Source organism: Salvia miltiorrhiza, chromosome 7 (genome assembly GCF_028751815.1).
Source record: "Salvia miltiorrhiza cultivar Shanhuang (shh) chromosome 7, IMPLAD_Smil_shh, whole genome shotgun sequence".
Lineage (NCBI taxonomy): Eukaryota > Viridiplantae > Streptophyta > Magnoliopsida > Lamiales > Lamiaceae > Salvia > Salvia miltiorrhiza.
The window spans coordinates 5,494,715-5,517,882 of NC_080393.1; the positions used below are offsets into that span (position 1 = coordinate 5,494,715).

The 23,168-nt window shown below is 34.6% G+C and overlaps 4 protein-coding genes across 5 annotated transcripts; 3 read left to right on the forward strand and 1 right to left on the reverse strand.

Annotated features, from left to right (window-relative positions):
* The first annotated feature begins 6,964 nt into the window (after window positions 1–6,964).
* LOC130991923 (actin-depolymerizing factor 1-like) lies at window positions 6,965–9,474 on the forward strand. The gene is made up of 3 exons (XM_057916378.1): window positions 6,965–7,186; window positions 8,727–8,986; window positions 9,087–9,474. Exons 1-3 carry the CDS (start codon window positions 7,184–7,186, stop codon window positions 9,235–9,237), a joined length of 414 nt encoding a protein of 137 aa, XP_057772361.1. The 5' UTR covers window positions 6,965–7,183; the 3' UTR covers window positions 9,238–9,474.
* Window positions 9,475–10,510: 1,036 nt separating this feature from the next.
* Window positions 10,511–14,473, forward strand: LOC130991849 (ACT domain-containing protein ACR9). The gene is made up of 6 exons (XM_057916264.1): window positions 10,511–10,877; window positions 11,496–11,714; window positions 11,797–11,902; window positions 12,959–13,310; window positions 13,604–13,888; window positions 14,090–14,473. The coding sequence occupies exons 1-6, from the start codon at window positions 10,709–10,711 to the stop codon at window positions 14,234–14,236; spliced, it is 1,278 nt and encodes a 425-aa protein (XP_057772247.1). The 5' UTR covers window positions 10,511–10,708; the 3' UTR covers window positions 14,237–14,473.
* Window positions 14,414–18,812, forward strand: LOC130991866 (uncharacterized). 2 transcript variants are annotated; one of them, XM_057916286.1, is made up of 12 exons: window positions 14,414–14,502; window positions 15,433–15,725; window positions 15,844–15,928; window positions 16,403–16,596; window positions 16,976–17,058; window positions 17,253–17,298; window positions 17,394–17,450; window positions 17,574–17,628; window positions 17,721–17,821; window positions 17,969–18,032; window positions 18,120–18,253; window positions 18,434–18,812. In XM_057916286.1, the coding sequence occupies exons 2-12, from the start codon at window positions 15,648–15,650 to the stop codon at window positions 18,605–18,607; spliced, it is 1,071 nt and encodes a 356-aa protein (XP_057772269.1). In that variant the 5' UTR covers window positions 14,414–14,502; window positions 15,433–15,647; the 3' UTR covers window positions 18,608–18,812. The 2 variants fall into 2 exon arrangements, with proteins under 2 accessions (XP_057772269.1, XP_057772270.1); XM_057916287.1 differs by lacking the exon at window positions 14,414–14,502 and having other exon boundaries at window positions 14,971–15,725.
* Window positions 18,813–19,888: 1,076 nt separating this feature from the next.
* LOC130991891 (THO complex subunit 4A) lies at window positions 19,889–22,737 on the reverse strand. Its single transcript, XM_057916339.1, has 5 exons — window positions 22,383–22,737; window positions 22,011–22,133; window positions 21,451–21,519; window positions 21,183–21,373; window positions 19,889–20,316 (listed from the first exon to the last, which is right to left on the reverse strand). The coding sequence occupies exons 1-5, from the start codon at window positions 22,539–22,541 to the stop codon at window positions 20,145–20,147; spliced, it is 714 nt and encodes a 237-aa protein (XP_057772322.1). The 5' UTR covers window positions 22,542–22,737; the 3' UTR covers window positions 19,889–20,144.
* Between the last annotated feature and the right edge of the window lie 431 nt (window positions 22,738–23,168).

Here is a 23,168-nt window from a genome sequence, read left to right on the forward strand (position 1 = left end):
AAAGTCATGAAATTATCTTTAATTTGATATATAATATGGAAAAAAAAAATTTAAGATGAACAAATTATAATAATAATAATTATACTTTAACATATTAAATAATTTATATTTTGAATAGATATATTTTCCCTAAAATTTGGAACCGCATTTTAGCATGCTGTATCAAAAGAAAGTTTCCATTCATGCATGAAATGAAGTAGATAATTTTATGCTTCTTAAAATTTATTTTTCTTAATGATAATATTTTAGTTTTTTAAAATACTTAAAATATTAAAATTTATGCATTAAAATATAGATAATTTTATGCATTAAAATTTATTTATATCTAACATACTTAATATATATATATATATATATATATATATATATATTTACTAATGTATGTTATTTCAAAAATTCAGATGTTATTTTAGTTTTATTTGTTATTTCTTTCTTTATTATATAAAATGCAGACCTTATTTTTAATCAAATATTATATTTTTGCATAAATTACATTGATTATATTAAACTATTTGATCAATTTACAAATAATAAATTTGATATTAAAATTAATTTTTTTTTACGTTATAATTAATATCTCTACGCCCACAAAAATAGCCTATTTTTGTTATTTAAGGACGTTGACAAAAATTAGTCTCATTATAAATTTGGAAAGTTTGCATCAGGTGATGGATTTGATGAATCTTTTTCTTTACTCACAATATAATTAATTATAATTATTTACACTTCTTTTTAAATATGATCATTTATTCATTCACAATACACTAACAAATTTTATTAAAATTTGTATCATCTCTTTCTATGACAATTTTTTGTGGAAGAAGAAAATATAAATATATAAACAATTTATGCAAATCTAAGATGACAATCACCGCGCATAGCGCGGGAGATACACTAGTTTGTTTAAATAACAAAGTTAAATATGTTAATTTATTTGTAGTTGCTAAAAAAAAATCACTAATTTCGACACGATTATGATTTCATGCATGTTTTATAAAAAAAATTGCAAAATAATAAAACATTTTTGTTGATTGTCATCGAGAAACAACAAAATAATGTGGTGATTTTTGTTTTCACTCTACATTTAAGCACTCTTCCGATTTTATGCCAGTATGTTAAAAAAAAGTTACATCATTTCTTGATTGGCAAATTTATTTGGATTATAAATTCAATCACACACGAAAGATGCAATTCACAAATAATTATACAAAGTTCATTGAAAACAAAACCAACAACAAAAATCATTACAACCAAGACGAAGTGATGGATTATAAATTCAATCTTTCAAAATAAAGCAAGTGATACTGTCATGTAAATTTGAAGTTCAAAACTTATAGAATCTAATTTTAATCATCTTGATTAAGTCCTCACAATAATTCTACATATTTTTGAACTCCAACTCGTATCAATAAATCCATAAGTTCCAAATAACACGAATTGAAATGACTTTCCACCACTCTGATAATTTATAAAACTAGTGTACCTCCCGCAGTGATTATAGTTTAAATTTGTGTATGATGCGCGTATATTTTATTATTACTAATTTAAATTAATAAAATTAAAATTTGATACAAAATTAGTCTCTGCAAAGTGATCCAATTTTCTAATATAAGCATGTAATTTATATAAAACTATACTACGTTCGTCCACCAAAAGTATACAACAGTTACTCGATTTAACGTCCACTAAAAATATATAGCTTTCTTTAATTTTTTAATTAATATTTATAAATTTATAATAATAACAAATAAGAATATACAAACATATATAGATTCAAAAAAATTAGTGAGATAAATCTAGATAGTTTTTTAAGAGGTGATCTTGGGTACACCCGGGTGTACCGTACAACCGGGTTATACCTTCACTAAAATTTTGACCCATACCCTGATTTGAATCCATATCCTGACCCAACCCATATAAATAATACTATTATAAATACGGGTCGACCCGGCTGTACGGTACACCCAGGTGTACCCAAGATTTTGTGGTTTTTTAATATCAATAATCACAAAATATTGAAACTTGTTTTAATACACATCAAAATAATTATTCTGATTTAAAACACATGCATTAGAAAAATTAAAATATTTTATTTAATAAAAATAATTCTGAACAAATCAGTGGTGCATTAAAATGGTCCATTGTAAAATAAATATTGAATTTATACTTATTTTGCATATTCTACCTCAATTTTAAACCTTTGCAAATAAAAATTAAATTCTTATAATTTTTGCTTTAGGGATTTCCCGGTACAAAACTAAAATATATAGTACTCTTTATTATCAGTTTTTCTACTTAATTTCACACTAAACAACATCTAAATACTTATTCTCTGTTGGATCTTAATCAATTGTGGTATTCACGTCATCTTTTTGATCATCATAAAAATAAAAGTTTAATTATTTAACATTATTTTTTAAAACAGTCAATTATATTAGTATTGCTAATATTAAATTTGTTGAGTTTATTTAGATATAATAATCAATTTTGTTATTAAAAAAATGGTGGCCCTAAAAACACAATTTGATTAAAAAAAACTTGTATTTTAATTAAATAAAAATAATAATCACTTCCAATTGATTTACAAAATTTTGTGATTTATAAAAAGAGTTAGTTATATCATTAAGAAAGAAAAAAATAATGATGCGGTTTTTTTTAGAGGAACATGCGGTTTTGTTGGAAATGAAATTAGCGATTTTTTGCTAAATTGATTTATAAATTTTTTACTCAATTTCCAATTATATCCTTCTAATTGAATTAAATTACATTTACTTTGCTTTTTATATATATAAAGATACTTCTAAACAATAAAAATTCAGTCAAACTTAGTAAATTATTTAGTAATCAACCCTAACTTCTTAAAGGGTTAATTATTGCTAAAACTACTAAGTATGGGTGAATTTTGGTTTGTCACATAATCTTTAAAATTTGAATAACAATACATGAACTTTCAGTTTTTACAATAAGATCATATTAGGTCAAAATCAAAGAAGACTTAATAAAAAAATGGCGTAAATAACATAATTTTAATGAAAACAACGTCATTTTCATTATTGTAATAAATCTTTCGACAAAGAGCGCCGGTTGGGGCTGCCTCGGCCCCGAGGAAAGAAAGGCCTTAAACTCATTAACCATTGATTTCAATTACTATTATGTTTTCGTATGCTCCTTTTTATGTATTTGGGAGTTAATTGTGAAGGCTTTGTCTATCGGTTAATCCCTAACTTATCTTTAAGCCTATATATAGATTTGAATATTCTTTTGGCCCTTTTGTTCTCTAATTTATTTATTTTTTTAAATGTTTTTAGGAGTCGCCAAATGATAATAATAGATAAAACCAAAAATGTTTCCTTCAAACTAAAGCTGATTTTGCTAAAAGAAAATTAAATCGAAATCAATTTACCTCAAATTAATGCTGTTATAGTTGTCGAATTTTAGGCACATGTGGTCACATCATTGTTAATTTGGAGATAAACCAATTTTGATCACAATTAAATTAAAGTAATTTATCGACATAAACTTTTTGTGGTGTGCAAAATTAGACTTTGGCCAAAGTTTGGTAATTTACAAACCATTATCCCAATCATAAATATGTACTGTATTAGAAAATTAGTTTTGGTTCAAATTGAAACCTGATTTTTTTCGGTTCAACCTGAAATCAAATAGAAACTGTGATTTGAAGATTTCAACCCAATCAAACCGAAGGGTTCGGTTAGATTTATTTTTTGGGGTGGGTTAGGTTTGAATTTTCTTATCTAATATCAAATTAATTAGCCGCTGCTATGAGACAATAATAGTGTTGTCCATAAAAATACATCTAACAAACAAATTTGCCAATTTCAAACTACAGAAGGAATATTTGATTTGATTTAACCAAATCTCCAATACAACTTAACAAATTGAAACTAAAGAAACAATAATCTATACAATATATAAAAGAGTAGTTTTTTCCTCCATTTCTTTCCTCCTTTTTTTCCCTCTCTTTTCTTCCACCAATTTTTTTTCTCTCTTCTCTTTTATTAATTTTTTTTTTCTAAAATATGGTATAATAATCATCAAAAATGAAATTAAAACAAATAAATTATGAAAATTTCAAAATTTAAAATATACTCTCTCTATTACTTTTACAATTTTTTTATTTATGTTAAGTATATGAAATTTTTATTTATTTATTGAAATATATTTTGCATTTATTTACATTTTAGTTCTATTTAATATTAATATTTATTTATTTAAATATGTCAATTAATTTCGATGTTCATCGTGCATCGCACGAATGAATTTACTAGTTACACCTGAAAAGTCACCCGTATTAGGGTTAATTGCCGGAAAAACCATATACTTTTTCAAAATTTGGTTTTTTCCCATGACAAAAAAAACCTGAACATAAATCCATAAATTGAACAACTTATTGCATATTTCCCCCGCGTCCGTTTTCCGGCGAAATTGAATCCGAGGTGGCAATCGGAATTCCAGCGTGTCATCGCCGGCAATTAAACGACGTCGTTTCATGATTTTTTGACCGCTACATCTCGTCGCTGGAGTCGGGCGGCGACGCCGCGCCCATCGTCATGGAGAAATTCCTGATGCTCGTGGAGGAGAAAATGGACGGCTACGATTCGATGGAGAGCCACGTGAAATGGAGGCGCCTGAGAGAGGAAGACGCGGCGTGGTTCCTGGACGCCGTGGATCGCGTGACGTCGTTGTCGAATTCGCTGGCCAATTTGGCATCCGATTACAAGTACGCCTACACGATCAACCGCGCCGGCAGCGTGGTGCAGCGCACCATGTCGTATTTGGAGGGGGAATTGAAGGTGCTGCTGGAGGAATACACCGCCGACGACGCCAACATCACCTCCGATCTCATCCGAATTCACCACCTTCGCCAAGGACCAGTTTCCGGCCGAGCGGAATCTCTTGGATTCCGTCTTCCCGGCCCACCCCACCATTCCGGAGACCCTCTTCCGCGGCCTCACCTGCGGGATCACCAAGCACATCCTCAAATTCGCCGAGGCCGTGGCAAGAAGTTGGAGAATTTTCGATGCTTAGGGCTGCTGTGAGGGTTTTGGGTTGAGGTGAGGTGGAACATTAGGTGTTAGGGTGAGGTGGAAAATTATGGTTAGGTGGCAGCCACGTTGGATCGGACCTCCATCGGAGATCGCCGGAAAACGGACGCGGGGGAAATATGCAATAAGTTGTTCAATTTATGGATTTCTGTTCAGGTTTTTTTTGTCATGGGAAAAAACCAAATTTTGAAAAAGTATATGGTTTTTCCGGCAATTAACCCCCCGTATTATTAATACTAACGTAGTAAGTCAACTCAAATTGTAGCTCCTAAGAAAAACTAAACAAGGTACTTATTTATTAGTGTTAGACATAAAAAATAATAAATTTTAAATACATGTTGTGTGTGATACTTCTCATTCAGTTAACTATAGTGAAAATAAAATAATTTATTAGAAAATAGTAATTTAATGGATTAATTGCATATAATATCACGAACTTTGCTCGAAATTCATTTTTTCCATGATTTTTTAAAATTCCATTTTTTATCAAATACTTTGACATTTGTTCAATTTCCCCACGATTTTTCCCCCTCAAATCGGAATCGACGTAGCGCTGATGTGGTTCGCCGGCACACGCCATTCCAGTAAATGAAACGTTGTGTTCAGTGTAAACATTAAAACCCTAGTTTTTAAATTAAAAGCATCGTCCATATCAAACAAACAAACCAAAAAAAAAACAGCGTCCCTCTTCTTCTTCTTCAATCGGCCAGCAATCAGCATATTGGCCGGCGAAGCACCGACCATCAATCAGCGCCACCAATGGGCGAAGCACCGGCGCCAGCAATCGGCGCACTCTGGAAGACTGGAAACACGAAGGCTGGAAACAATCGGCGCCATCAATCGAATTTTGGTCTGGAGAAGAACCCTTCGACAGAGGCGGTGGAAAGGAAAGCAATCGTTTTTTTCTAACGCCAAAAGCAATATTTGATTTCCTTTTTCCTGAAAGAAATGATAAATTAAAAGAAATTAGGGTTTTATTATTATTATTATTATTATTATTATTATTATTATTATTATTATTATTATTATTATTATTATTATTATTATTATTATTATATTGTAATTTAAAATTCATATATATTTCACGTCAGTGTTATGTGTAAAATTAAATCCATGTCACTGCTATGCCATTTTTCAAGTCACCGGGAAAAAAATCGTGGGGAAATTGAACAAATATCAAAATATTTGATAAAAAATGAAAAATTTAAAGATTGTGGGAAAAATGAATTTTGGGCAAAGTTCGTGATATTATATGCAATTAATCCTAATTTAATTACATAAAATCAACGATAATAATCTCAATTAACCTAAGCAATAAACTAAATCATAAAACGATAATTAGTCCACCAATAACATTGAAAAGCATATGAATAAATTTGCAATTGGGTTGTAAGTATGATAATAAGCTAAAGCATAAATGAAAACCAAAAATGTAGAAAAAAAGAAGGAGAAAATAATTGAGTCGAAGAACAAAAACTTGTAGATTTGAATTGCGTAAGAGTGAAATTGCTACAGTTTCGTTAGTATTAAAACATTGCCTGCTTTTACAATGAATTTTATTTCTATTCTATTTATAAGCACTTCTAAACTAGAGGTATTATAGTAATTTCAACTCTACGAATGTAGGAACAAAATCATCATTTCCAATCAACTACTCGTGTTATGTTGAAGGGTAATTCGTCAGTTCGGCTTTATAATTTAAAAAAATTATAATTATAATTATAATTATGATAAGTAAGAACTAATAACACAAGTTTTTTTTTTTACTTTCCTCTCAAGAAAAAGTTTTTATTTACTTTAATTTGAAAAGATTGGAAATTAATACTTTAATTACTATAATTTGAAATTTAAATCCAACTTTTAATTATCGAACGCGACTAGATTAGATTGAACGACGCGTATGAAGGGTAGTCTCGACAATTCACATTATTCCGCTCACCAAAAAGCAAATAATAATTTATTTTCTTTTCTGTGGAATTTTGTTGTCTGTGAACATAGTCATTTCTGGTCTCATCTCTCTCATCTCCATCGACTCCTTTTTTTTCGCAGCCCTAGAATTTCTCTCTCTAAATTTCGCCTCAAAATCTCTCGATCTTCTCCGATCATCCCTCGCTACCATGGTAATGATTTATCTGCTTCCATCCTTTTACAATAATATCCTTTTAATGTACTTTTTTTTGTCTGTTTTGCGGGTGCGATCTCAATGATTTTCGGTGTTTAGTTCCGATTTTTAAGGATGGGGATGTCGAATTTCAGAACTGTAGTTCAGCTGGCAGCTGAATTTTGATTTGGTTTTTATTTTTCCTATTCTTTTCCCCCGTTTTTCTCGTCTGGATCCTTAGATCTGATTTGGTGTTACATTATATGATTTGGTTTTAACTTTGCTTTTGTTAGATATCTTTTTGCGCCAATCTTATATTGGCTTACGGGTAATGGTAGCATATTAGATCGTAAAACTGTGACATATTTTGCGTTTAATTTATTTTTTTCTAGCTGATTGGCTGTTTGATGATCGCTGAGATTTGGTTATTTGTGGCTAATGAATAATGGTCGTGCCTTTATTTATTTGGGGGGGAATTATATTTATGTATTTGTGATATGGTTAAGTTAGTTGTTATTTAAGTTGATAATTTGTATTTTGACAATGATTATTGGTGAGTCGTTGAGCTGAATTATAGCTAATTTTGCAAAGTAACAAACGTGGACTTTTTCCTACAATTCTCGCCACCTTTACCTAGCATATTTAAATCTTTATGATATTATCCGCGAACTCCTTAAGTTCATGTTTGAGCTCTTTCGGATCCTATATGACATATGTGATGTCCTCAGATCAGGGATCCTTTGGTAATTGCTATTTATTCTGTACGGTGTTTGATAATCGATGGTGCATAACAACAATAGTAGTAAACACATACGTGTTTCCCACCTTATTTCTTTTAACTTATCATTGTAACTATTACTCGTGTTGACAACGCTTTTGGGGTTCTCTTGATTGAACTAGTTGTATTAGCCTTCAAGTTCTCCAGTTCTCCATAGTGGCCTGGTTATAAAAGTTATTTTACTATGTAGTCTGAAACTCTGAATAGGAGAAAATATATATATAGCTAATTATAGCTAATATTTCATCTCTTTCTATAAGCAACATTTTCACACGGCATTCAAACATATGTTGGACCAGACCTGAGTTTATCAACTAATGTATCTTCTCTTCATAAACGATTTTTCCTTCCTTCCTCTCTTGCATAGATAATTTGGAATGATCTTCCTCCGTCACTCCACCCATCTGTGTGTGTGTGTGTTAATATTCCTCACCCTCCGCTATATTTTAATTTTAATTACTCTGTTTGTTCTGTTCTTTTCATATGGAAAAAGTCAATTAAAATGACTACATCTTGGCAAGTCTGCACGGTGGATTTTGGCTTTGATTGAGACCTAATGCTTCCAGTAGTTTCATGTTCTAACATATATCCTCACTATTGTTTGTAAACACATAATTTCTTGAAAGTTATTTCAAGGAGAGCATTGCAGCAAGCTCCACCCTCACTCTCACAGAGATCCATGATATTGATTGAGATGAGTAAACACTGATAAGGGTTTTGCAACCCTCTAAATATCAATGTTCTAACTGTTTCAAATATCTCACTTCCTTTGTGCTTACAGGCCAATTCAGCTTCAGGAATTGCTGTGCACGACGAGTGCAAGCTGAAGTTCATGGAGTTGAAAACTAAGCGAACACACCGTTTCATTGTTTTCAAGATTGAAGAGAAGCAGGTTATCGTGGAGAAGCTTGGAGAACCGGTTGAAACTTATGATGACTTTACTGCATGCCTTCCTGCCGATGAGTGCAGATATGCAATTTATGACTTTGACTATTTCACCGAAGAGAATGTCCCAAAGAGCAGGATATTCTTCATCGCCTGGTAATTTACTTTTCTGTTGAGCATAAGAATCTCCATTTGAAGGTCTATTTACATGGCCTTTTTGTGACTGTGTCTTGTATGTATTCTCTGTGCCTATAAGGTGTCCCGACACTGCAAAAGTTAGGAGCAAGATGATCTATGCAAGCTCGAAGGACAGGTTCAAGAGGGAGCTGGACGGGATCCAGATTGAGCTGCAAGCAACTGACCCAACTGAGATGGGTCTCGATGTCTTCAAAAGCCGTGCAAATTAAATGCTTCTAGAGTAGCAGTGGAGTATGATACAAGCTCTTTGCTTTGCTCAAGAGAATGTTAATAGTTTGTGGGACTATGGTGCTGGCTATAATATCTTTATCTAGAAGAAGCTGTGATTTTTGATCCGTTTTTCTGTGTGGAATTTATTTTCTGGATTGCGTTGGATGGATAATATCCATTGGATTGGTTTTCTGTATTTCAGAAGAAGAAAAAAGTATTTCCCTGAGTTTCTCTTATGCCCTCATTTCAAATTCTTGTAACTACTCTCGGTTTATGATGCCATGAGTGAAGTATGCAACACTTGTAACAGAATGGGCATTGTTGGTTTGACGATATTAATTTCGATTCAGGTTCCTATTGTTTATCTGCTTCTTACTCGTACACTTCAAGAGTGCCGGAGACTTGTCCGAGACTCGGAAAACTATCTCGGCCGGGAGCCACCGAGCAATTGAGGCTGTACTATGGCTTTTGATATGTGAAGTTATCTCACACAATTTTTTGTGTAAAAGAATAGATCTATAACCCATTTTCTCTTCTTCATACCCTTGTGTAGCTTGAGCCCAGAATCCATTTTCATGAAACATCGTGGCTTCGTCTTTTGCCAAATGAAATTTTTGTTAAAAAATTGATCAGCCGTAATGAGTTTGTAGTGTGCACTCACCACGTGATTAGTAGTTAGTGATTGGTTAGTTGTCTGTTGTTGTTGTTGTGTTGTGTGAACAATGAGGTCTTTTTGAATATATCTAAGTATGATATGCTTTTTTTTTTGAAAGAATGATACGCTTTTTTTAAAAGGTAGAGTATGTGATATCTTACACAAATGAATAATGAATTGTTTGGTTGATTGAATATATTAAATTATTCTCATGCCTTCTACATAGCATGGACTAACAAGATAATTTGTGATCATTTATATCAAGAGGGGCATCCCTCCATAATGTAAAATTTGAACTTCTTATCACTACTTTATGAATAATATATATGGTCGTGCCAAAAATGGATAATGGACATAAACTCATCCAACAATAAGTTAATATAATTTGTAATATGATTTAGAACTTTCATTTGGCAAGTAATTAACTAAAAAGTACCTTATTGTCTCTCACTTTGTTAACAAGTCCAACAAACAAGCTTATGCAATATGCATTATTCGCCTCTTAATTTATTTTTATTTTTACAGATCCCAATTTTATTTTATGAGGAAAGCACCTTGATGTTTTTTTTTTTTTTTTTTTTTTTTTTTTTTATAGAAAACATTGATGATCTCTATAAAGAGCAAAAAGAAAAGAAAAGGTAGTGGAAGAAAACTCCAGAAGAGGACTCTCTATCCCTCTCCCGCCACTTGTGAGTCTGTAACCACCATAACCACCAGCTCTCTCTCTCTCTCTCTCTCTTGATTAAGACCTTGTTCGAGAGGTCTCTTTCACTGAAGTGGGGTTTTTGGTCGCCATTTCTGGAAAAACCTGTTTCATGGGCCGAGGCGAGATGGGGATGACCAGCGATGACGTCGTATTGATCGAAAAGGGGAAGAAAGCCGACGAGCCATACGTAATCACGGTGAATTGTCCTGACAAGACTGGCTTGAGCTGTGACATTTGCCATGCTATTCTCGAATTCGACCTCTATATGACTAGAGGAGGTCAATTTCATCTGTTTCCTTCCTTTTCGATTTGCTTTGGCATGTTTTAGTATGGGTACATGCGTTGACCTAACTGGATATCGTTTCCGCGACTAATATGCTTCGTTGTCATGTTCGATCCTTAGTAATAATATGCATTTGGTTTATCATGCTGCTAAACTATACTATATCATCCGAATTATGAAGGTTTTTGCACTTCTAAGGTTTTGCTGTGTAAACTGTCGTCTGAAATATGCGAAGCTAAAAACTTTCCGCCTAATTTACTGATTTTTGCAGTTCGGTAGAATGTGACTCGGAATGGTTCTTGAGATGGGAGGCATTTTAATAGATTCTGAAATTTGTTTTCATGATGGCTGAAGCTTGTTTCTTCAATGCTGCACGTATTTTGACTTTATGTTAATTATCTTGGAATTATATTATGTTTGGGTAGTAATTTTAACACTTGAGGAAGTAATTATGTTTACTGGTTACGCCCTTTCTTTCCAATCATGTTTTTCTTCCAAGGAATTAGATTCCGTCATCTTAATTTTTTTTCTTTGCTCCTGAATTCTTGAGGCAACTGAATTTGTACTGATTTTTAGAGGTTAGTTACTGATTTACTCATGTTGCGGTCTCTAGATGTTTCCACTGATGGCATATGGTGCTACATAATATTATGGGTGATTCCTCATTCCAGATCACATGTTGTGAGGTGGGGCAATTTGAAAGAGCGCCTTTTATCCATTTGCCCTCCCCTGGTACCATCATTCCACTTGTACCAGCCATTGCCACGCAGTTCCTCTTCTCCCATTTACTTGCTGAAGTTTTGTAGCCTTGACCGGAAGGGATTGCTAAATGGTATAAAGAATTTCCACTTCTAATTATGTTGTTAAGTTTAACTTTTTATATTGGAATAATGAAACTTGCGATATTTTCTTAGATGTTACTCGTGTTCTTGATGAGCTCAATCATACAATTCAGAGAGTGAAAGTGTCTACAACTCCAGATGGATGTGTTGTTGACCTCTTCTTCATAACAGATAACTTGTAAGGTTTAAGATTTTGTGTAAGAAAATGTATGATTTATTAGATTGTAGTTTATAGTCCCACTTATCTCTTCTTGAATGCTCACATTATGTTTCATTTATTTGTAGAACTATTCTGCCACTTGAACAATGGTGTAAGTCATTCACCATATGTGAGGGTAAAATCATCTATTAGTAATATAGTACCCTAAATTTCAAACCTTTCAACTAAATTACAAAACACCGTGGCTATGCATTTTAATATAGTCAATTTTGAAAAGAAGATTATGTTCTAATTTCTTTCCTGGTTCATTGGAATTTCAATTGTTGAATACCTAGATTTGACCCCCTTCTTCTGTTCTGTTATCTATTTATCTTCTGAACTTCAATTGGTTTTCTTTGTCCTTGGTGCATCTGTATTTGAAATAATACATGTGTGGTATGGCTTCTAGTCACAATAAGGAAACTTCATAGCCATACAATATAATATTGATGTTAAGAATTCTCCTTAGTTAACAAATTAAAGCTAAGTCTCTCTGGTGCTATTTCATTTATTACTATATGAACTGTAATCTATTTTTATCTTTTTAACTTGTTTGTTTGTTGATGTTTATTCTTTTGAAAGTTGTGAGGGGTCTGATTTTGCAAGCTCAAACTTATTAGAAAAAAAGTTAATAATGCTACCACTTATGTTGCCTTCATATTTTGTAGTTTGTACATCCTGTTTTAGATGCTAGCTTATTTCATTCGAAACATACTAAAGAATGAAAATGCGACATAAAGTTTAATAAATCCATGTAAACAAGTCCTTTGGATTTGATTCCCTTGAATTCTCTCTACAGAGCCAAAATCTAGGTATTGCAGGAATATCGAAGTTCAAAATATTTTTTACACTTACATTCTGAATTGCTCTATGGTTTCTACTGTTTTAACACTGTTGTCTCTTCTACATTTGGTACTACTTCAACTGATAATGCCTCTGCCATAAACATATGTGCTTCTTAGTTTTTTATCATTGTTATTCTATTGGGTCTTCTGTTGATAGTAATCACAGTTGTATTTTTCTGTGAGTGTTCAGGGGGCTCTTACATACAAAAGAGAGGCAAGACGTATTATGTGAGCGGTTGTACACTGTTCTTGGTGAATCTTGTATTAGTTGTGAACTTCAGTTAGCAGGGTCTCAGTATGATAACCTTCAGTGTGTTTCTTCTCTGTCTCCACTTGTTGCTGAAGAATTGTTCAGATTCACACTATCCGACAATGAATCTCGTTCACAGGCTCTGAGCTTGGATATCAAGGAGTTGAAAAAGGCTAGCATAAATACTGACAATTCTCTGAGCCCTGCTCACACTTTACTTCAGATTAACTGTGTAGATCACAAAGGCCTTCTTTATGATATCATGCGGACATTGAAAGATTACAGCATCCAGGTTCCTACCTGTCCTGTGTACTGATCAATTTGTTTCCAATTGTTGACACAATCGTCTTTCAATTTCGTCTGCTAGATAGCTTAGGAGTTAAATTAGTAATTTTTTTTAGTAAAACTGGACTTGCACTGGCAGAATAATACTATCAGCCTAAAAATGATGTTATGATCACTCTAATTGTATTTCCTCATTTGGTTTGTGCCATGAGCTATTATAGCTAGTTATTCAGACATCTGCGCTGCATACAAAATGTGTTTTAAGGTTTTATTTTCTGACACTTCTTGGTACTTTCATAGGTAGCATATGGCCGTTTTTTGCCTGTAAATAAAAGTCACCGGGAACTAGACCTATTTATTCAGCATAAAGATGGGAAAAAGATAGTGGATCCAGAAAAGCAAGAGGCGATCAGCTCTCGGTTAAAGCTGGAAATGCTTCACCCGCTGCGTGTTCTTATCACAAATCGAGGGCCAGACGTCGAGCTTTTGGTTGCTAATCCAACAGAATTATCTGGAAGGGGAAGGCCAAGAGTTTTCTATGATGTTACTTCTGCCCTAAAGAGTCTTGGAATCTGCGTGTTTTTGGTAAGTGCTAATATTGCTGAATGTTTTGTTAACACTTTGTCTAGGATGGATGGTATTGGTAACTATTACATACATCAAGTTGATCTAAAAGTAGATAGTTAAATGTTTCTATAGGAGTATAGATGCATTTCTGTCTATATATTTGCTGTACAAGCAAGATGTTTAATATGATATCAACAAGAACTGTGTCTGGCTTGATAGGCGGAAATTGGAAGGCATTCAGCTGCAGAACGTGAATGGGAGGTATATAGATTCCTTCTAGACGAAAACTGCAGCTTTCAGTTGTCAAGTACACAGGTAAGAAATCAAATTGTCGACAAGGTTAGGAGGACGCTGATGGGCTGGTGAGCTTCTTTCTATAATTACATCATCTTGACATTTCGAATGTTGCAAGAGAAGAAGAAAAAAAGTCTTTTGGGTGTGTATTCTATTAGATTAGGCAAACTTCCCCCCCTTCCTGTGCGTGTACAGTTCTTCTCGGCTTTCGTTTTATTATACATGTAGAAATAACTTGATCAGTGAGTGTATTTTTCAATAAATGTCTCTTCTATTAATCAGGAGAAGATATTGATTTCTTGCTTCAAATGCTTAACTGGAGCACTATTACTTATTTGGTGAGATCTGATTTGCGTATCCTTCATTTTCTGTTTGCTGAACTGCTTAGTGATTACTGCAAACCAAATCCTTCTATGAATCAGTTTTGGATGCTTGAACTCTGTTATGCTACACATTTCTTTATGTATTCTGTAGAGAATATTGTTTAACAAGATTCAAGAAAGAAGTCGTAAAAGTGGGACGAAAATCTAGTCTGAATATGACTACAAACCTAGAAATCGACTGTTCCTATTGATTGATCTGCTAATGTTAGGTTTGCACTGTCTCCCATCTGTGCTATTTGAGAAGGCTAAATTTAAATATTCTGACTGTAAATTTGGCATGTTTTTGTTGTTGCTAATGCTGGCTTTAGTTTCCTTGGGATTGATTAGCCTTGTCGGTAAAGTCGACTTCCACTTTTATGTGTGTGGATGCGAATTGTAGCAGCAATGCTCACCTACCAAACGTGGTTAATGTGCTAATTTTTTACTTATATGTCACTCAACTATAAAAGATGGATTTTTATTTTGGCTAATTATAAAGCACATCTGCACATGCTATTGGTATTGGTTTTGCTTTGATTCCAAGTTATACACATGTTGTATTTTAAAGCCAAAAGAAAATTCCAATCTTTTACGTGAAATTGATGTTTTGGCCATTCCATTCCTTTTAGAATTGCTAATAAATTAATTTGTAAAACAAGCTGACTTTATTATCATTTCTGAATTAACAATTTGATTACATTTCACATGTATCTAGAAACTAGTTAAGTTTTATATGGGTTGAGGGATGCTACCGGCGCTAAAAGTCAAAATTAAATACCACTATCATTTAATTTCGATCAACTACAATGAATTGATGTATTCTACAATTAATTACCATAAATCAGAATTAGATTAAATTTTTTAAAAATCGGCCATAAATATAATAGCACGCCAATATCTTTACAGGTGTACGCATATGAATTAAATCATTGCTGACTCACCCCATTTTCTGGATAATCTCCAACTCTCACGCGTCAAATGTTTCCATTCCATAAATCTTCTCGTCGTCGGTGTATCAGTTTATGAACTATATGTATTAGTAGAGAGAGAGAGAAGGAGAGATAGCAGTTGAACTTTTCATATGATCGGCGACGAATCTGTGTTCGAGGAGTCCGATCAGAATGTCGACGGTGTTGACTCCTCGCGCTGCTGCTTATCTCGGTGCCGTCGCTCTCCAAATTGAGAAGAAGCTCCAACGCGTATGTAAACGGCGCACTCGCGCACACACACACACCTCGCGCACACACACACACACCGAGTGAATTTTTTCTATCGAATATATTGATCGATCATGATTAAGTGGTGCTTATTCTTCAGGCTTTAGCTTCGGCATCGCAGAGCCGAAACTTGTTGCAGGAGTTGTTCGCGGACATAGCTTTGGAGGTAGATGATCGTGCTAAAGGTATATCCATGACTTCGCATTTGTTATTTTCTAATTGATCTGAGTATTTTTTTTTTCTACGTAGCTCTCTTTAGGTGAATAGGTAACCTTGCAGAGTTAAGGTGGGAACATAACGGATTGAGCTTCGGTTATAGCTTTATGCATTGGTTAGAGTGATTTGGAGTAGAACTTATGATCTAGGGAAATTTTGAATTACTCTTCGTGGAGAATATTGCAGAACTTTTAGAAGTATACCAGTTATGCCTATAATATAATTTCGAAGTGCATTTTTCCCTATCCTATGGGTTATATGGATTAGGGTCGTGACCAGGCCCGGCGACTGTTTACCAAAAACACAGGCGTCGTGTATTAGAGGATGATATATACATGGGCCTTTACAAATTCCTTTGGTTTAATATGCTTTCCTAGTTGGCTGATAATGCTTATAATGTGCGGTGTTTAATGATGCTTTTCATTTGCTGTTGATCGGATCAGATATCATTTTTGATGAGGGAGATGTAGTCTACGATGCAGAAGATAGAAATGGTTGTGCATACTGCTTCTACGACGTCCTCGCTGACTATTTTGTATGCGTGCCACGGAGTGGAGATTCGATAATTGATCTCATAGTACAACTCTGGAGCCAGTCATTTGCATCTAATATATTTTGTCTTTTGTTCTACAAGCGGGTATGTATTTATTTCTTGCTTGTCCTTTCCTTTTTGTATTATTTAGATTTAGATGCATTGGGGTGTACTGTGTTGGCGTGAGTTCTCTGGAAATCCGGTGTTGGGTTCCCCCCAGTGAGGCTAGGGTGAGGTTTTGTATTTTTTAGAAGTTCATTCATATGCGAGTGAAAATCAGATATAGATTCGGATAGAGGTAGTGTCCATTCATATGGTACTTATCTTTCTGAATTACTAGTTGCCATGCCTAATATTTGTGGTTCATTGTCGCTTTCTAGTAATAAGTATCTCTATATCTCCTAATTATTTGTTGAATCTAGCTTGATCGAACATTTCTATTTTTCAATTCACCGATCTTTATACATATGCTTCTAATTTGCAGATGTTTGAGGTTAGGTTTGATAATCTTGATGTCGTACTCCGTTACTCATCTGCTCTAGTCCAAGGTGCTAAAAATGTCTTCTGGTACAAACCTTCTCTTTACTTGTATGAGAATTAATTGCCAACATAAGCTTCTTAAGCAGAGAAAAAGTGGGTGTGTTGATTACCGAAAGCTGATATTATGTATCGTTTCTATTTGTGCATTAAAAAGTTAGTGTGCTGTTTATGTATCAACCTATCGTCAAAATTTTCTTAGTTCGAACTCTTTGTACATGCAGGACCGACGTTCAAACAAATGCAAGGCGCTTTTCCAGTCTCTTCATTGTGAGAGTTTTGCCAAGAAAATTAATTACATGTCATTGGGTTCATAATACTGTAGTGGTGTGATCTAATGCTCTTCCTGCTTTTGATGTTTGTAGTATCTCGTCGAAGAAGTTGCTTTCCGTCCAGAGAGATTAAAGAAGATCTCCCCACAGGTCTACCATTGATTTTATCTGTTATCATGGAATTCCTTGTAGTCCCAAACCATGATCTCATCTTCTTACCCATGGAATGATAGTATCTCGTAAATAACTTCTGCTGTTAAACTTTCTTGACAGGCTCAGAGGGACATATTTCTTCTTCTCTCAAGATTCCTATTTTTCTACGACACAGGTAAATCCATCTATTTATTGATTTTCTTTTTGAAATTAGATACCAGTCTTCCAACTTGATTGTACTTCTAAGAAATACTGGAGACTTTGCAGATGACCGACTTGCAATATTATTGAAGCATTTTCCAGATTTTCCAAATGCTTTTTTAATCGGTGGTCCACCAGACATATTTGTTAGTGAACTAGCTGATCAGGTACATTATAAAATCACAAGATACTAGGGGTCTGATTGTTTCACTCTTATGGGTTGTCTTCATTATCATCCCCAAAATTTCCCATTTCCAATCTTGTGTTGTTAACATCATCATCATCTCATTTGTTATTGTTCATTCTGTTGCCAGCTTCAGGAGTTGAAGGTAGAGCCGGTCCTTCTTCATTACTTATCTCATATAAAAGTTCTTCAAGGTACTGTCCAATCCTCTCTCTCTCTCTCTCTCTCTCTCTCTCTCTCATACACTTTGATTTTCAGACATCTTTATAAAATTTTTACAGGCCTAGAAATAAGAGTAGCAACAAGTACAAGATTAAAAACATGCCTATATAGCTTCACATCTCCTGGTGGTCCCATGTACCCGACAAGAGATGTTCGTCATGCAGCGTGGGATGCATTAGACTTTCTTTTCCCTGTAAGGCACTATATTTGACATGTTCAATATGATAGCTACAATACCCATGTTGAATTAAAAGGAGAACAAACAATTAACCCATGTTATTAGCTGTACAAAATTGGTAGTAGTTTGCATGATTTCATGACTGGGAAGGTCAAGTCTGCACTATCTCTAAATATTTTGTGCGGCTGTTTGCAGATTGGGAGGTATCCTCGGCACATAATCAGTTTCTTCTTTCGACTACTTTATCCATGGTACTGGCCCTCTTCTTGTTGGAACTTCGTACGTTCTTGTGTAAGAGCTATCCTATATTCTGTGTTGCTATTGTTGTTCTCTACCTGGGAAAGACTGACAAAATCGAAACCATCATAGATCAAGATACCTAGTGGCCAAGTCGTGAAATTTACATGGGGAATATGGAGAAGGTAGGAGTATAAATAGCATTGTATGTTGTGCAATATGTAGTGTAACAGTTGAGCATCTTATTCAAACTCTACCAAGTTGACGCGTAATTATTATAGATTAATCGACTCTTTGATTTGATTTGTGCCAGAAATAAATAATATCTTTCCAGCGAGTTTTGCATTGATTGTGCAGTTACAATTATAGTATTGAGGCTTCAACTTTCCCGTTGCCGTTTTGTTCAGAACATGAGTACTTATTGGTGTAACTTATAATTTTAACATGATTTTGCAAAGTATATTTGCAAGATATAGATATTGTTGAAAAGTTTCTTAAATATCTGGATTAGAACTGTGAAGTGCATCAAAGCTCATGCATTATTTGATACTTAATCCTAATATTTAAACTGTGGGGCAATGACATCATCAAAATTAACAAACTTACCCTAACGGAAGGCAAACGACGTCTGTTGATTTCGTGAAACATCGACTTTAAATATTTATATTTCTAAGTTCATGGATGTTAGCGCGTTGGACGTTTTATAACTGGCGTAACTACAAATAGTTGAATGTATCGGTACGATTCACTCAAAATGGAGTCAATACCTGTAAATTGGATATTTAATCACCCCCAAAAAGAACCAGCTAATTCCCCCTCTAAAAAAAAAAAAAAAAAAAAAAAAAAAAACAATAACATCCTGCGGCATCACACTGGCCTATAAACAAAACCCTCTTTAATGGCGCATCAAGAAACCTATAGACTTCAATCAATAATTTCAACAAGCAATGCCAGGACGTCGGGTTAACAAAATCTCATTTTGCAGCATCAGTTCTTCATATATAGAGATTATGCTCCCTGTTGGCATTCGCCATAAAAAGGTAAGACAGCAGCAATATTGTGCAATAGTTGCATACCCTTAACAGGATCCACCTGCTTCTACCAGAAGAGAGCAGCAACAAAGACTTCAGATACCGCCTCTCTAACAAACATCATTACCAACAAATTCATATTTCCTTGAAATGAAACCCATGCTAAATTCATATTAACCAACAGAAAGCGCACCACAGATATCTTAACCCACAAACTCATACACCTCTAAACACAGTGACAATGGAAGCACCGGAGCCTGAACACAAGAGGAGGAATGTAAAGATAACTGCTCCACCATGACCTCTGATTCCTTCATGGTACAACTACTAGGCATGTGGTTGAGCCTCCACCACAAGTCCTGGTCAATGCTACGAGCAGCAGTAGAGAACAACAGCAAGGTGTCCATGCTGTTTTCCTTTTAAGTTACGAGGAGATATATAAAAGCGAATTACACACGTATCTCTTTATCCAGGTAAAAGATACAGTCAGTAAAATAAAACAAGTTCCCTCACAGCCCCTACTAGAGATCTCTGCCTTCTTTAAAAGTGCTAATGTAGGTTGACATACAGACTTCATTGAACTTTGGGTATCAAACAGGCAGGTGCAAGTAAATCCAGCAATTATGCCAAAAGATCAATTAGTTTGTCTGCATTGCATCTGCATGGTACTTCTCTAGATCAGCATCAAGATCTTCGGCAGATACCTTCTCACCACGGCCCCTTCCCTGTCCACTTCCCTGCCCACGACCTCTGCCAAATCCACGACCCCTTCCACCTCGTGGCCTACCAAAACCACCTCTCCCTTGCCCGCTGTATATGGAAATATCAAGAATTTTAGATAAAGAATCAACTAAGTTTATAATGGAGTATTATTCATTAATTACAATCTTTCATTTCCAAAGGTTACTTTCTAAGCTGATGCAGAATAAGAGAAAGGTACTGGAACTATATCCAGTTTCAAACAGACTAGTTTGCTCATTCAACATTTTCAAAAGTTCCTGAAACTTATCTACATCCGTGACTAAGCTTTATTTCCTTATTTTCAGAAGCGTCACTTACTATTAGTTCTTAGTATGCTGGTGCAGGCAGCAAGACCTTACATAAGATAACTGAATACCTAAAACCCTATTAAAAGAAAACAGCAACTTAATAAAGTCATTTTTCAAACATAACTGAACACATCAAATGTTGTCTCAACTCGTTCCTTTTCAGTTCATTCTAGCAATTGCAACAAAAGAAATAACACTGATTCTCAAGAAAAGATTGACGCTAGTCCAAGTTACAGAATGGGTTTCTTCATCCAATTTCCAAGAGCTACAAAGACTGGAAACAACTAAAACAGTGAAAAAACACCCTATTGATTCTGAAATTTATATTTGATCTCAAAATGCTGACTTACAAAATGGCAATTCAGAGAGCTTACAAAGAGGAAAATTTACATATAGCCTTAAAAAATATATCAACTTATGGGAAAACAAATAAACACAATGCATTTCACTAGCAACAGCTGTAACAGAGTTCCTCATTTACTTCATGTAAATGCCACAGAATCAAAACGATGCATCGATTATTGCACAAGAAGCTCAAAGGAGCAAATAAGACCCTTACTAAAGAAAGTAACCTGAAAACGAAAAAAATTACTAAAACATGTATCTAGTCAGAAATAGGATACACACCTTCGAGGAGCTACATTTGAATCGACAAAAGCACCAGCAGAAGGAAAACCTCCAGCACCAGCACCAGGTGTTGTAATGTTTGTTCCAACAAGTTCTAGCTTCATTGGTTTCCCATCAAGCTGAACATTGTTATACCTCTTGATAGCAGCCATAGCATCTTGTCGTCTTGAGAAGACTACTTCAGCAGTACCCTGTATAAAAGCATTATTCCTAAACCACAAAAAGACACAAACTACAGAACAAGCAAGAAGTGGTAAAACTTAGCTACCTTCGATCGCCCACTCCTATCGTAGTGTACGACGTATCTTTTCAGGTCGCCAACCTCCGAAAACAACTCCTACCATTGAATAAATTTCCTTGTGAGTTCAAATGTAAAGAAACTTTCGACAGTACATACAACTCAGAAACAATTGTGGATGCCTTCATCAGTATCTCAATCATGTCAAGTTCCACCGTGTTGACGTGTTCATCTAAAATGCCTAACTGAGTAACCTCATGACTAACAATTCTATTACCATCATCATGCAGTTTGCTATCACTAATTACACACCAGATCACCTCTCTCTACACATAAAACAAAATAAAATATATTAGATAATGACTCGAACCAATTTTGTGCATTTTGTCATTATCATTGCCAACTATCTATAAACTACCGCAAGATGCAAGAAACAAGCCAAAGGAGTTGGTTAAAGCTAAGAGATCTTCAATAAATATTCCACCCCGCCACCATGGAAAGATCAAATGAGAAAATATCTTATATTTAAAGTTGATCAAGATACATATGCAGAGAAGGCATTTAAAAAGAACGGGCCATGAGAGAAACACCTTAATATCCTCATTCGACACCCCATAGTCTAAATTGGAAATATACAACTTCGTCCCCGTCTCTATACTGGAAGATCGACCGCCAGCTGGGAACATGTCATGGCCCCAAGCCGTCTCCGGAGCCTACACCACATCCATGATTTTATCAGTCAATTATTATAGCACCACTCTTAAGTATAAACATAAGAAAAGAATGCCCAAAATAACAAGCTACTCATGCCCAAAAAACTATCCAATAATTAAATCCTATCAAGTCAGCCACTTGCAACAGCCGCCAACCACAGACATCATAATTAGGTCGGCGAAGAAAAATAAAACAACAAATTGAACAATTAACTCAAGAGAAAACTAAAATCGGGAAGGCGATCTGACCTGGGGAGCGGAATAGGGAGTCACGCGATTCGCGAAACGGTTGGTCGGGCGGCGCGCGGGGCCAGGACCGGCGGCACGGCCTCTGCCTCGGGCGGCGCCAGACTTCTTGTTGTTCTTGATTAGATCGTCGAGAGTCATGTCGAGCGCAGCGCCTGACATCTTCGCTTGCTTATGGCTCGCACAAACGATTGGAGCGAAGAAGATCTGAAGAAGCTGCAGGTAAAATTAGGGTTCGGAAGCGGGAGGAGTTGAGGAGAGCTAAAAAGGGTGGGCTGTGGAGAGAGAGAGAGATTCCAAATGTAGAGAGAGAAAGTGACCAAGCAAGAGGAATTTCAACTTTCTTTTCGAATCCTTTTATATGCTGGTAAGTTTTTGGGTCCAACTTAAGTCTTTCTACTTTAACATATTTACAATCACACCCTTCTACTTTATGCTTATTCCTTTCCAGTGTTTGGAGTTTGAATTTTGACGAGTAGAAGACAAATCAAATTTTGAGAAATTAGTCCTTCAATTTTACTTTTTTTTGAGAAATTAGAGCTTAATTTACTTCGTTTGACTCTGTTAATTTTATTCACGAAATATTGGGTGAGATAATCTCATGTTTATTTCTGACCATTACTTGTAATTATTAAATTGTTTTTGGATCTAATCCATATTTTGGTGGGAATATCCATCCAAATTAAAAAACAAATCAAAATGTGCGCTCTCGAAAATATTAAATTTGCCGCGTTATATTATTACTTTGTATTTAAATATCATATTATTGATATTATTGATACTTCTTAT